Below are 15,283 nucleotides of genomic sequence, written 5' to 3' on the forward strand. Positions count from 1 at the left end.
AGCCTGCTTTCCTCCTCTCTCTCTGCCTACTTGTGATCTCTGTCAAATAGATAAATAAAACCTTTAAAAAACAAAGAAAGAAATAAAGTGTGAAACTGAAATTAGAGGTAAATAAAAATAAATATAGAGGTTTTTTTCCATATCAGAGTTCATATACCCCAAGCTTACAACCAGGATATAATTGATTTTCTCAAAATCAGATCAACAAAAGTCTTTTCCTCCTGGCTAGGGAAGATTTTGTTGTGGATATTGTTTTATTATCCAAAAAGGTATTATCCACCTTTTCTAAGGCTGGATTTTGAGTCTAAAATATTAAACATGTTAAATATGTTAATCTGGATTCTGTAATTTAATACTCTAATATAGGACATATTACTGTATCACAATTTTGAGGTCCTTAAAGTATATAATCAGTATCTTTTGCAATCCCTCACATTTTATTTTATGCACTTAAAAATATTAATTTCATTTCACTGGACTGCCAAAGGGTCCATGGCAAAATTAAGAACCACTGCTTTTCTTCTTTTTTCTTTAAGATTTAATTTTTTTATTTATTTGAGAGAGAAAGAGACAGCACAAGTTATAGGAGGGACAAAAGGAGAGAAACTCGGACTCTGGGCTGAGCAAGAAGCAAGGAGCTGGATCCCACAACCTGGAGAACATGACCCAAGCCGACAGCAGACACTTAACTGACTGAGCCACCCAGGAGCCCCAAGAACCTCTGCTTTTCAAAGATAATTCAAACCTGAAATATCTTGGTTTGGGACAATAAGGGTATTTGCAAAGTACCTGAAGTTTGCAGATATTTTTGAGTCTGTTCCCATGTAATTATTGACATAACATACATAAATATATATATTTTTAGAAAGCCATTGTCATTTGAGAGAAGTGTATCTGGCTTCATTTTGGGTTATTGAAGTTCATTTCTGAGATTTTTATGCCTCCTGCATTTTCCTTCCACAACTCCAAACCACTCAACCTTGGCTCTATTGACATTTTGGGCTGGATAATTCTTCATTGTAAGGGGCTTCCTGTGCTCTGCAGGATATTTAGTAGAATCTCTGACTTCTACCCCCACTAAAAACACCTCTAGATAATCCCAAATCTTCCTTGGTTGAGAACCACTGGCTAAAATGTAGATGATTATGGATATAAGAAACATGATCCGGAGAGCCTGGTGGTGGGTATCAAGGAGGGCAGGTATTGCATGGAGCACTGGGTAAGTAAACAATGAATTTTGGAACATTTAAAAAAATAAATTAAAAAAAAAAGCAAACCTGAAATATCTTGGTTTGGGACAATAAGGGTATTTGCAAAGTACCTGAAGTTTGCAGATAAGCTGAAAATTTCTTGATTTATCACCCACCTATTTCTAAGGTGGTGCGTTTTATTAAAGTAAAAAAGAGGATGAAAGGAAGAAATATGGAGTTAATAGTTGAACATGGAAACAAAAATAAAATACTGTGGCTTTTCAGGTTTGTAAAATACCCAGTTTGCACATCCAGTTCTCTAAAAGAGAAACATTTTAAAACAATGGATCCCTTGGTATACCACACTGGGTTGAATACGTTTTATAAGCCAGAAAGGGATGCAATTGATGGTTTTATTGAGCTTCATCTGACACTTAAGCCCAGCAGTTGTGAAAGTTGTAAAAGCAGTTATAAAAGTTGTAGCAGTAAATATAGTTTTAAGCAAGATTATTTGGCTGAAGGTTAAGTCCAATGGTGTGCTTAAAAACTGGATGCAGATGATAAGCACGAAATTTTTTAGGTTATATGAGTACTCTCAGTTATTTTTCCTATTCTTAAAGAATTTAGGAAAAAAATAGTTTGGAATTTTTTAAAATTTTTAATTAAAAAAAATTTTTTTTTTCTTTTCAGCGTAACAGTATTCATTATTTTTGCACCACACCCAGTGCTCCATGCAGTAAGTGCCCTCCCTAATACTTAAAAAATGATTAAAACTCTATATTCTGGGGTTACAAGTCAGAGTCAAAATAACACATGTGATTGCCCTGTTTACAGAATACCTTTCACTTCAAAATTCATTATAAGGTTAAATTTCTGCTCAGTTTTATCTGCGATACGCATAGAACTTGCATTGCACTCCTCATTCCATTCCATTTTAAATTTGCATAGCCAACGTAATACCATAAGATTTTTTGGATTAGGGCCAGGATAGAAATGCTAACTGGGGATTTGTGAAGGAAGAACTTTGTAACTTGGGTCTGATTCAACTACTTTCCTTTCTCTGTCTTCCAACCTTTCTTACCGTGGTTCCAGTCATCAGAAGAGTTGCAAAGTACCCTGGTATTTTTTTAAAAAGTTAAATTCTTCACTTTTCTTTTTATTAGAGAACTCTAAAACTAGTATTAGTGCTGAAGAAAGAGCCCTAACCATTTGCTTCAAATTTACTTCCAGGTTGAGTTTAGCTGTGACTGAAGTTGTTATAATTTGGGTTTGGTTCAAACCAGATTATGGGAAAAACAAAAAACAAAACAAAACAAAGAAACCCCAGGTTTTTTCTTTTCCCCCAATTCACTTCCAGTTAAAAAAAAAAAAAGCAACTGAGTTTCCTTTTTTGTTGAGGGAGACATAGTCATTTTGGCTTCTGTTTAAGGCTTTAACTAAACAAGCACCAATGAGTCTAATAGGTGCTAAACAACAACCCATTTTGAAAAATCACATTAATCTTAATTCAAAGAGAATAAAAACAGCACTTGATGTTTGAATACATATATTATATCCTTGGGATTTATCATATCAAAAAAGACACCAAATGGACATGACATACCAAAGAAGAGAATACAAATCTAAAAAAAATAAATTTTGAAATAGCCCATTACAGTCTCTTATTTGAAAATGATGTAAACATGCCTCTCACCCAGATCAGAAGGTGCAATATAAGAGAAGAGTGAAACCTTTCTGGTTTTTCCTGTTATTAGGTGTGAGTGTGTATGTGTGGGAAAGTAAGAATAGTGACTACAACTATAAATACTATACACACAAATATATGTTGATTGAATAAGGACTAAACAAATAATTTAAATGTTTTTACATTTCAACTTCTGTATTTCTAAAACATAGAAAACTGGACCTCTCTCAAAGGGCTGGTCTGTGATGACTGAATACATGTAGAACACTTAGAACAAAGCCTAGCACAGAGTAAGCACACAATAAATACTATTGTCATCACACCAAGCAAAGTCTACAATTGACATAAATATCCAAACTGCTAAAATATGAATTGTAATTAATGAGTTAGGGTCAACCCTAGACTACCATTCATTAAGGATAAAAAGGCAATAAGTTACCTTTAAACTTCATGGGTTTTTGATCAAGAAACTTCTCTCTAGGATTCAGGAAGAGCTAGGGAATAGTGATACATTCAAAACAGTTGAGGGAAAGTTGAGAGAGAAACAGAAGGGCGGTTAAAGAGTGAATCTTGTGGCTTGGATAATGCATAAGCAGTCATTTAAAAAGAAAGGATTATTGTTATATTTGATCTAGTCTCCAGTAAACAGCACTCACTTCCCAGGCAGCGAAAATTATTAAGTACCACAAAGGCGATGGGCTACCCCTGCCTCAGGACAGCTTACCGGAGTTGCTTTCATAGGTGTGTTTGCTGGTTACTGTTTATTTATTTATTTATTTTTAACCTAGTGATAAGGAGTATGCAGATGGAGTATTTGCTCTTTTCTGCTAACAGTCCTTGAACTGACTCTCTCCACCCTACCTACCCTGGTATAAAAACTTAAGGACTAAATCCGGTAATCCTTGTTTTACCGCTCTTTAATCAGTCAATTCTATATCACATTTAGAGAGGCGTTCGTATGAGATAAAACCCATGGAAGCAAGCACCTAACTCTGGGCCTGTTAGATGAAATATAATGAACTGAGTCCCTTACTTTATCAATTATCGTATCATATTTCACTTTCTTTTGTTTCAGTGAGAAGGCAGAACAGATTTGGACTACAGACAGCGAATTGGACAAAAATAACAGATGTTATACAATAAAAATAGTTTCCCTGTCTCCATACAATTTTTGTTAATAACAATACACCTAACAAAAACTACTTGCTGAAGCTATACCTTTTAATTAAAACAGAATGAATTAAATAGTTTTTATTCATTCACCTGTGAATGATCTTGTTTTATTCCTTTTCCTCCTTTCTTATACCCAATTTCAACTCATGATTCTATTTCTTCCCTATTCTCTTTCTTGTCTTTTTAAGAAAAAACAAAACAAAACAGGGGTTCCTGAATCTGGTACCCAATCCTTAAGTAGTCATTTGCTGAAAGTATTTTTATTATTTTCATAATGATATTTGATACTAAAGTTATTTTTCCAGGCTACTTCCCAAACCACCTTTTGGATCAAGGAATGTTAAATAATTTTTTTTAAAAGATGTTCTTTCTTTCTCTTCCTTCCTTTCTCCCAATTTCCCTTTCTCCCTCCTCTCCCTTTATTTTTCTTCCTTTCTTTCTTAGAGAGGAAGAGAGAGATAGAGCGAGCAGGGGGAGGGGCAAAGGGAGAAGGAGACTCCCCACTGAGCAGGGAGCCCAATGTGGGGGTCGATCCCCAGGATCATGATCTGAGCCAAAGGCAGACACTTAACTGACCGAACCACCTAGGAGCCCCAATAATTTTAATATAAACTGAAAACAATGTGTACTTAGAAATGTAAGACTTTGGGGTAAAAGAAACAAAATTTCAAAGTAAAGAAATGGTTTTGACTGTGAAATCTTGGAATTCCTTTTATTCTCTTCAGTCACATAAGCCTTAGTGAACTGTCTCACAAAGGCCTCGAAAAACTAATTCAGCAGAGGGGGAATGCAAGATTGATGATACAGAATCAGAGAGGATATAAGGTATGTTAACACAATAACTGGGTGACAAGAGGTGATTGTCCATGAATATACAGACTGTAATTTTTGTTTTACTCGTTTGCCACTTTTAAAAGTGCAAGATGATTTCTAGGCTACTCATTAAGCCAGTATCCAGACCTACCTCCTCACAAACTGTAGAAAAGCGGTTGAGGAACTGTACAGTGTGCACCACAAACTGGTTTAGAAATGCCACCGTTCTTTTCTGTTGAATAGCTGGCACCTGTGTTATGTAAAAACAAACACGATTTTCACAGGACAAAGTACACCGTGCAAACCCCTTGACATCAATTTTATATATGTACATCCACCTATCTATTTATCTATGTATCCCTATGTTATAGGAGTTACTGGAAGTACTATTAATAGTCACTAACTTATTTTTCTTAACTGTGGGGGCGGGGTGTCCGATGAGGACAGAAGTTGCGAAGTTTGAGAAAGGGCGTTGGATTCAAAGTGGGAACTTTAGCAGGTAAAGGCAACACACATAAACACACAAAAAAACTTGGGGACTAAATAAAAGAGTGGGGTTAGAGGTCGCAACCTGCCTCTGCCGCCATCGTGTAAAACGTGCGTAGAGCGACTCTGAACACGGGAAGCAAAGGCTTGTGAAAGGCACACCACCCCCTTAGACGGATCAAGAGGGAACCCTCTTTAAGGCGAACTGTGGGACTCTACCCTCCCGAGAGCGGGACCAGAGAGGCCCGGGGCCAGGGACAGACTTGAATATGGAGAGATGGGGTGTCCCTGGGGACCGCGCGTCCCTTCCTCAACCTCCTCCCAGGTTGCCTAATATCAACTCGGTTTTTTACAAACCTTGGTCAGGTCTATGCCTGACCCCATGAGAGGAAGCCCATCCTCATCCATCTCCTCAGCGGGCGGGGGACCCAAGGCTCACGTACAAACCCCTCCCAGACGGGGCCCGTCCAACCCGGTAATAATGTTCAAACACCTCCCCCTAGTCCCCGCCTCCGACGCCCTTCCCACCGGAAGGAAACGCCTCCGCTCGCCAATCACTCGGGTGCTCCCGTAGAACCCGCCTCTTTACACGGCATTCTGGGATTGGTAGTTCAAATCTGGATTGTGACGTCAGACGCAGAGGCGCGGGGCGGTGCAAGGCTCCGGTTTTAGCAGTAAAGTCGTAAAAAGGGGGCAAAACAACAACAAAAAAGAAAACACTGAGTCTGGTTGAGGTTATCCCTGCTTACCCCACTCTGTTATATAAATAGCTAAGTAATTCGCTAAAAAAAAAGTACACATTTTGAAAACCTAAGTGCTGGATACTCTCCTAGGTCCTGTGGGGAATACAAAGATTGAATTTGCTGCACTGGGAGAGGTTTATGCCCTGAAGGAGGGGACAAAACTTGTTTCCTAAGGACTTAACATGAAGTAAAACGTCAGATGCTACAAGTGAGGCAAACGCCGATGGAAATGACACCCACTTAGATCATCAAAAAGTTACAACAGACACCTGACAGAATTTTGCATCAGGGATTTGAAGATCTTGGCTCAGATTTTGATTGTGCAGCCTTACACCTACAGGACCTAGGACAGCCACCAAACCAAAAATTGGAACCCCTTCTATGTACATACTAAGATGCTTAGTACAAGAGATGGAGAATTAGTCTCTGCCTTCAGAAAGCTTACAGTTTAGGGTAGATATAAAGGGTCTAGAAGTGCCGCATCTAGGCGGAGCCGTTAATCTGAGAAAGTTGCGCACTTGCACACACGTGGGTGTGTATGCCCACGTACACGCAAATATACCACATATAAAAGGTGCTCCTAAATCCTCTAAGAAATACAGAGAAGGTAGCTTTTTAGCAGGAACTTGAGTGGAGATAATGCACACAGTTTAGCGTGGACTCTTCTACTAAGGCACAGAGGCAGGGGGTGTATGGTATGTAGGGGAAATGGAAAGCAGCTTGATTCTGTTGAAGAAAAAAAAATCCCAGAAATGACGAATGGCAGGAAAGGGGTCAGAAAGACAGAACAGCTCATTAAGGGCTTTTTATGCCAGATTTGATACTATAGTCCATGTTTCTCTAAAGTGGGATCCATGAACCACTTATGTGGTTACATGTGATACATGTAACCATGTATCAATTATTTGGGAGTAGGCAGTACTTCTTAAAATGCACATTTCAAGGATTAACCTTAAACAAGGACCTCTGAGGGTGAGCCTAGAAATCTGCATTTTACACCCCTCCACCCCCATTTTTCTAAACTGAAAGGTTAGAAAATTTGTTCTGTAGGTGATGGGAACCATTAAAAATCCTGACAGGAGAGTGATAGGATTCACTCTTTCATGACTTTGCTTTTATCTCTCTGGCCATTCATTTTTCCTTTGTTGGTCCCTTCTCATTCTCCCAACCTCTGGAGAGTCTCACATTTATATATGTAAGTCAGACTTCATATTGGAAGCCAGTGTAGTTGAAGCAGAGTGAGCAAAGTAGGGGAATTCAAGGGAATGAAAGTTATGTGGGACACAGATCATGGAAAGCTTTGTAGGCTATTGTAAGGACTTTGGCTTTCTGGGTAAGATGGGAAGTCATGGAAAGATTTCAAGTAGAAGCATGATGGGAGCAACTGAAGAGCTTTAACGAGGGAAGTGTCACGATCTGAATTGTAGTTGAGGACAGTCATTCTGTTTGGCGTAAGGTAATGTGACATGAGGGTGGCAGGCAAGCCCGGAAAAGTTACATAGCTGTAATAGTCACCTTTTACTCCACTCCCCTTCACATTTAAACATCCCTCTAGTTGTATGTCTTCTAGCTCCCTACAGCTTTTGAGTCTATCTGTAATTTTCCATCTTTGTGGCCACATCTCAAGTTCTAACATTGTCCAATGTTACTGCAATAGCCTCTTCCTGCCTCCATCTTGGGTCTCTCCAGCCTACACATTGTATCCATATAGTGACTATTTACAAAGACAAATCTGATTGTTACCCAGGATATACTTTTGTTTCTCTTTTGCCTCAGTTTAATGTGCTCACAAGGCCCTCTGTATGGCTCTTACTCACCTCTCTAACCTCACCTCTCACTGTTTTCTCCATTTAACACCCCCCAAATGTCTTTACATTCTTGAAACCAGGAATTGCTGTGGGGCTTAAACATATTGTGTCCTTTGCCTGGAACAATCTCCTTTGTTCTCCAACCACTGCTGCCTGCCTAACTCCTACTTATTCTTATGTTCCTTTATCCTTGGTTTTCCAAGTTTGAAGACGGTGTGCTTGGATGTAATTTTCTTTTCAACCTTCTTGAAGTTTGCCGAACTTCTCAGATCTCTGGTTTGATGTTTTCAATAAACTTTTGAAAGATTTCTTGGCCATTAATTTTTTCAAAAAAATGTTTTTTGGATCACTTTTTTTTTTCTGGGACTCCAAGATACATGTATGTTAGATCACTTGATACTGTCTACAGTTCACTGATGCTCTGCTCATTTTTTTCTCCCTATGTTTCAGATCAGATAATTCTTATCAACCTATCTTAAACTCACTGATACTTTGTTTTCTAGTGTTCAGTTTATTATGAAACTACTCATCCAATGAATTTTGATTTTAGATTTTTCAGTTTTAAGATGTCTGTTTTTAGGAGTTTCTGTTTTTCTCCTAAAATTCCCTGCACCCTTCTTTCCCTGTGTGTTTATATGTATGTGTTTACACGTTTCCCTGTGTGCGTGTATGTATATATATAATATTATATAATATATTATATAAAATATATATTTCCCTGTATATGTATATATATGCATATACATACATAGTATACAAATATATATACACACACATAGATATACTATGTAAATATATATATTTTTTCTTTTCTTAAGAGAGAGAGAGAGGAGAGAGGGTCAGAGGGAGAATTTTATCTGGTCACTTATTACCACATATGTGAGAGGCTTTCTCTCATCTTTCTACATCCTAACTAGTAGCAGAAATCTTATCATCTTATCTATAGAGCAGCTTTCCCTGTTCCACCAACACTGGACCAATTGTCCCTCTGAATAATATACTTCCATAGTATCCTCTGCACTACTTTATCGTAGCACATTTTATACACTTGTCTGAATGCCCTGCTAGACTATTAATTCAGGGCAGAGATTCTGACTGACTTAAAGCCTTAAGTAAGTATCTGTCGAATGACATTTGGGCCCAATGACCCTTGTGCTTCCATATCTTTCTTGATCTTCCATGAATCATTGATTTAGGCAGCACCCATGATTCTGGGTGAACTCAGTCACGCAGCTATGCTTGAGCAGAATCCCCAATTGGCCGCTTAACTTTTCTCTTCAGAGCCAGGAGAGGTTCCCTGTGGGAGGAAAAAATTAAAAAACCAGACAGTCGCTTCATGGTTATGTATGTTATCTATAAGTACCAGGCATGCATAGATACAGTATAGAATTAAAGAAACATGAACAACTTCTCAATTGCCCAGTTGACAAATTTTTTTTTCAAAGTGGTTTGGTTTCTTAAAACACATACACACACACACACACACACACACACACACACACACACACACAAATGATAGCTGTGATTTCTAGTTAACAGAAAGAAGAGTAGCAGTTTCTCTCTGCCTCTGGGATCCTTGATGATTACCGTTCATCAGTCATCCATCGCTCCTGAAAGCAGTGCCACTCATGGTTTAAAAACTGAATTTCCAGGACGACTAAAAACAATTTATAGCTAGAAGTCTTGGCCAACTGCCAGAAATCCTCTGAAGTATGTAGTCCTTCCTCCAGGCTTTGACTGGAAATGATTACCAGATTTCATTTACTGTAGTCAATTTTGAAGGCAAAACAATAGATTGTAATGAATACTGATTTCAAAGGGCAGAGACCGTATATATTACCCACATATATCCACTCAATAAAAAATCTTAAGAATGTTTCAACAGTTAACTTTGTTTTCATAGCAGATAACTAGAAAATAACTTATTTAACTTTATCAGGGATAAGTTCTTAGGTAGGCAAACAATGAGAATTGGGTTCTTCTTTTTCTTTTTTTTGTTTTGTTTTAAAGATTTTTAAAATTTATTTAAGACAGAGAGTGATAGTGAGAGAGGGAACACAAGCACGGAGGAGTTGGAGAGGGAAAAGCAGGCTCCTGATGAGCTAGGAGCCCGATATGGGGCTCAGGGCTGGATCCCAGGACGCTGCAATCATGAATTGAGCCCAACGCAGATGCCTAATGGCTGAGCCACCCAGAGGCCCCCTCCCATTTTTCTTTGTATTTCTTCCTGCTCTGCTTCAGGATAAACAGAGAGATGTGGTGTTTCTTCATAGGAGTGGGAAAAGAAAATTGAATGTCCCCTATTTACCTCCTCTGCCTTGTTCCTGATGAGTGATACAAATTGTCTATTGGAACTTGGCTAAGTGAAGGAATTCTAGCCTACAGATTTCATTTGTGTTAAGAATTCAATGTCTTGGCTACTTCTAATAATTTGGCCTTTTCAAACTTTCAGACTCAGAAAATTGGGCTGTAGGCTTATATCCGATATGCAGGACCCTGGATTCTTGTCTGGAAAGCTGACTACCTCGAGCTCTAATGATAGTTAGAGGGTTCCCAGTAAAACAGCACATAGCCTAGTGATGATCCTGCTTTCTCTGAGGGGATTTGGGGGGGAGGGAGAAGCTCTCACTGTTGCATTTGTACCTACCAGTTTTAATTTATGGAGGTGACTAAGTGATGACAGAGAGAAATGCTATTGAGAGTTTCTAACATTTCCCAAGAGAAGGGGGGCACACCATGCCACACAGGGTCTCAGGAAAAACACCAGGTTTTGGTAAGGAGTCAGACAGAGGCAGGAGGTGGGGGAAGGTGTAGGCCAGAGTCTTTATTGGGGTGTCTGTGGGTAAAGCAAGGTAGGGCAGGGGAAATAGTTTGAAGACTGGCTAGTGTGAATGATTGTGGTGAGATTTGAGACACAGGAGCTGTCCCTAGCTTTGTGTACCTAGCCCTGAGTTGATATAGGACAGGGGAAATATTGGCTTGGTGTATGACAGTTAGATAAAGAGGTAGTTGGGGTTTCACTATTTTTAGGAATTAGCTAGTCATGGAAAGACAGTTTCTCAGGATCTATAAGGCCACAAATGTTAGAGCTTTAAGAATACAGAAAATAAAAAAATATATAGTTAATACAATTGGCTTTGTGATGAATGGATGCTAAGAAGACAAATACAGAATCTAAGAAAACAGAGTACACACCTTTCAGTATGTGGATTTTAGGTAATAGTTTCAGCAAGGCACCTCGTTCCTGAGTCTAGAGTCTCATTCTATATCTAAAGTGATCAGAGGGGAAGGAGAAGCTGCCTGGCTATGCAAGCTACGGGGAGGGTTTTGGAAGGGATGTGTCTAATTAATACTCATCCACACTATCAACCAAACCTATTGTTTTAGTAACCCCTGAAGCACTGTACCCCCTCTTCAGAGGAATTGAAACCCCCCAAAATTCGAAGTGTCTTAACTTCCCTGCCTTAGAAGATGACACTTCTCTTCTTTCAATTATTCATTACTCATTGATACATACCACATGCTATCATTATCTTATTGAGATCATGTGACATTGCCAACCTCTAATTTCTTTGAGACCTGAGGCTTTTTCCATTTCTTTATGTTGGCTTACTTAATCTAAGAGCCATGCACATGTTAGTTAACATCTGCTTATTTTTAAGTTAAGAATTTATTATATAAGTGAAATATTTATCATGGAAAACTTAAAGAAAAAAGCATAGGAGGGAAAAATGTCACCCACAGTCACTCTTCTTAGAAGTTACAATTTTGTATTACCAAGGTCTTTTATCTTGAATTTACTAAGTCAGATTTTTTCCCTCCTTGGTGGGGGTATAAATGAATAAGCCTCAGTCATGAGTCTTTGCTTAGCTTTGCACACCTTTTATAGCCCTCTGCCCTCTTCATAGAATAACCCTCTCCATTTATTTAAAAAAAAAAAAAAAGCAGCTGATGATGGCACTATCAGCTGCTTCTAATTAACCTCCCCTGGCAGTTTCAGTAAATGACTCAGCACCTGGACTTCTTAAAGCAGTCAGGTTATTTTGAATCACAACCACATAAAATCACTTAACACTACTCTGGAAGTTCAACATCAACATTTCTTCTTGTAGTCTTATTTCTAGAGTCCAAAATGATCATGTTAGAACTTCTGCTATTATCCTTTAAAAATGACTGGGCCAGAGGTATGAGCCAGTCAGTCTAGGAAAGTGGTTCACAATATTTTCCAGTATGAGAAGCCCTTTTTTAATAGAAAAAAATTTTGAGGAACTCCAGATTATTGTGGCTGGTTATTTAATATCCATTGAGTGAATAGATACACACTGTTGAGTATTTAAAATAGAAATATTAATTGGAAATGAGTGAACTATACTGGGAAATCTATCTTAAAATCCCAAATTTTCATTCAAAATAGCACTTTACTCCCTTTTATTTTCTAGACTATGTTCTCTTAGTTTTTCTACAATACATCCTACCTTAGAAAGTCTTGCCTCTTTTATATCACATACATAGGAATTGTTATTCTGGCTTTTATTTGAATTCCAGGGCTAAACCTGCGGGGTCACATAATAGACATCAAGATGACAAGCACACCTTGATATATCTGGGACCTTCTTAATCCTCTTCAAGATTCCTAAATGAGATCTTCAAAAGCCACTCTTGCTAAATTGGAGAAGGGTTCACTGGCAGGCTCATTCCTCCCACTACCTGTTAATATTCTGGGGGAGAAAGAGGCTGTTGGCAAAACACCTGAAATCAACATATGCTAAATGTGTGGGCAAGTTTGATTTTGGGGGCTGTTTATATTATCTCAAGAACTCAGGAGGTCATGGCTTCAAAGGTAAAAGAGGATTCTAATAGTGGTAACATGAATATAATATTGAGAAACCCTTGCAATAATTCCATACTCTTCCATTTGCCATCAATACGTTGGGAAGCAACGACCCAGGACTTTGTAAAGATTATATACTCTTATGAACATATCATAGTTATTGTGGCAGGTGCGTGGAATAATGGGGAACATGCTATGTTAAAAACATTGATAGAATCTAGAAATACTCCATGGACTTGGGGTCTAATGTATTTTTGGGTAAGTCCAGGATGGAGTGAGACTTCTAAGCAGCTATACATATGACCAGGTCCTATACTTGCCCAAAATAAAGTGCCAGGGAAACCTTACCAGGGAAACCTTACTTGAGTTCTATACATCTACAGATTTCTCCTAGGTACAGGCAATTGGGAGAGATATGACACATTAGCTGTTCACAATAGATTGTGGCACCATTGTCCAACTCCTATGAGAATCAGCGCTACATAACATTTGGCAAACAAAATATTTTAAATTCCAGAGTCTAAACCTTAATGAAAAAAAAAAAACACCCACATTTTTCTGTGGTCTGAAAACCAAATGAGCTATTATACAATAATTACTATAAAGTATACCTGAGTTTTTTTTTAATCTGTAATGAACACCTGGATTTCATTAGTACCAGTGGAAGAAAGAATTAGCAATTAACCAAAGAAACATTAAATAAGAAAAGATGGCAGAGGTTCTTTAAAAGATAGCTTCTATTGGTCTGGTTTAAACTAATGTTCATAACAAAATAATTTCTTACAGTTATAGTTTAAATGAAAATGAACCAAAATGAACTAATTTGTTTAGACAGACTCCACCTTCTTTATCACCATGGTGTAATTTATGACTAGTTGCCTCTGGATTAGTGGTGACTTGTCTGGGGCTTATTTCCTTTATACACTGTCTCAAAAATAGAGATTTCCTAAACCAGCATTAGAAAGCTCTTGAGATGGTTGCAGAGATTAACTGTAATTTTGGCCAGAGTCTAATCTTGTCTGGATTTGGCTCAGTAATAGGACAACAGCTGTGTTTATAAGAAAGATCAAAGTTTTGTGTTTAACCACCATTAGAAGAAAAGATACCAGCAGCATTTATTGTCTTTTACTATAAAGAAAGGAAACAGGCGTTCAACTCAATCTAGCACTAAAAATGCAGTTGGTAGAAATGCTTATTTCATACATCTTTAAATCTATTGGATTACTTGAAGTTTCGCAAAGACTGAGAAACCTGGTGGCCTCTCCTTTTACTCACCATTGTTCATATGGATTTTATAAGCTTACATAAGTGCTACAAGTCCCAAGGTAAGAGTATTCTGTTAAAAATTAGTTGAGAAGGCAAATAGCAATATAACAAACACATAAGTTAAACAGAAACAAGCCGATTCAAAGAAATTTCCAGGCATATGTAACTTGATCCTACATGGAGGCAACAATTGTTTTTACTAAGGTAGTTCAAAGAACAGCTGAAAAGGTCAGAAAGGAGATTCGGTGCTTTTGATTTCCCATGAAGTCTGTATCCATGCATGCAAAAGAAATTGGTTATGTTGAATCTGAATAATGGATATGTCATCAAATGTGTATTTGTTTTTCCTTTTGTGAAATGAGATCTTCAAAGCTGATATCTTAATTGTTGTTACTGTGCTTAGTTAACAAATGGTTGCTATAAATTAAAGTCATGTTAATAACAACAAAACTTTTACCTATGTTTTAAAAGGCATATTTCTTTAAATGTATAATTAGAAACGAATGTTAGCTGTTTTGAAATTCTTTCCCAATGCCTGTTAAAATAAATGTTTTTGAATCAGCAAGGTGTTAGATTAAAGAAACAGAGTGTTCTCTCCTGTCCCTGTTACTGAGCACACCGACAGCTTGATAAAGATCTATTGGAACAGAATGTTGCTTCTGAGGACTTGACTATGCTCTCATGAAGAATATGTGGAAATGGACCATCATAATGGTGATTTTACTTTGCACATTTTATTTGACTCAAAACTGAGGCTATTACTGGTATCATATAAAGTTGAGTTGAGTTTAACTTTTTGAGCTACAGAAAAACATGGGGAATAATCTGGAGCAAATACTTGTTCGCTCCTCAGAAATCAGTCTTGGGCACAGTACTTTCTCATAACTTTCCCAATCAGCATTTCTGGGATAATGTCAGATTTTGGACAATTACAAAAAACCAGACACAAATGTGCAAACCAGATTTCAATTTCTTCTTCACTGACATGAGATTTAAAACAGCAACAGAAACATTTCTAGGTCAGTGTCAATATGTAGTCACAAATTACCAAAGAAACAAATTGGAGTGCATGGGTGTGTGATTCTGTGTTTTGGCATGGGAGAGACATTGAAATATTCACAGTGTACAAGCCAAATCATAAAAATAAAATGGGACTTATGATCCCATCATTTTGAAAGAGTAGGATTTAGTTCTGACATCTTGCAGATTTGTGATATCCTGACTTTTGCTTCAACAATCCTAAATAATACGAGTTTTAGAACATAACTTTTTTTTCCTTTCCACAATGT

The 15,283-nt window shown here is 37.7% G+C and overlaps 1 protein-coding gene across 5 annotated transcripts in view; it reads right to left on the bottom strand.

The window, feature by feature from the left end:
* WASHC3 (WASH complex subunit 3) overlaps window positions 1-5,860 on the bottom strand; it is a 120,242-nt gene extending 114,382 nt beyond the window's left edge. For 4 of the 5 annotated variants that reach the window (XR_009356926.1, XR_009356925.1, XM_059186672.1 and 1 more), the window contains exons 1-2: window positions 5,704-5,860; window positions 5,012-5,110 (exon numbers count right to left, since the gene is read on the bottom strand). Coding sequence is in view for 3 of the 5 variants with exons in the window: in XM_059186672.1 (XP_059042655.1) it covers window positions 5,012-5,110; window positions 5,704-5,754 (150 nt within the window). In the remaining 2 variants the exon portion in view is untranslated. The remainder of the gene's footprint in view (window positions 1-5,011; window positions 5,111-5,703) is intronic. The other variant, XM_059186670.1, reaches the window with a different exon arrangement.
* Window positions 5,861-15,283: the final 9,423 nt, after the last annotated feature.

Source organism: Mustela lutreola, chromosome 8, assembly GCF_030435805.1.
Source record: "Mustela lutreola isolate mMusLut2 chromosome 8, mMusLut2.pri, whole genome shotgun sequence".
Lineage (NCBI taxonomy): Eukaryota > Metazoa > Chordata > Mammalia > Carnivora > Mustelidae > Mustela > Mustela lutreola.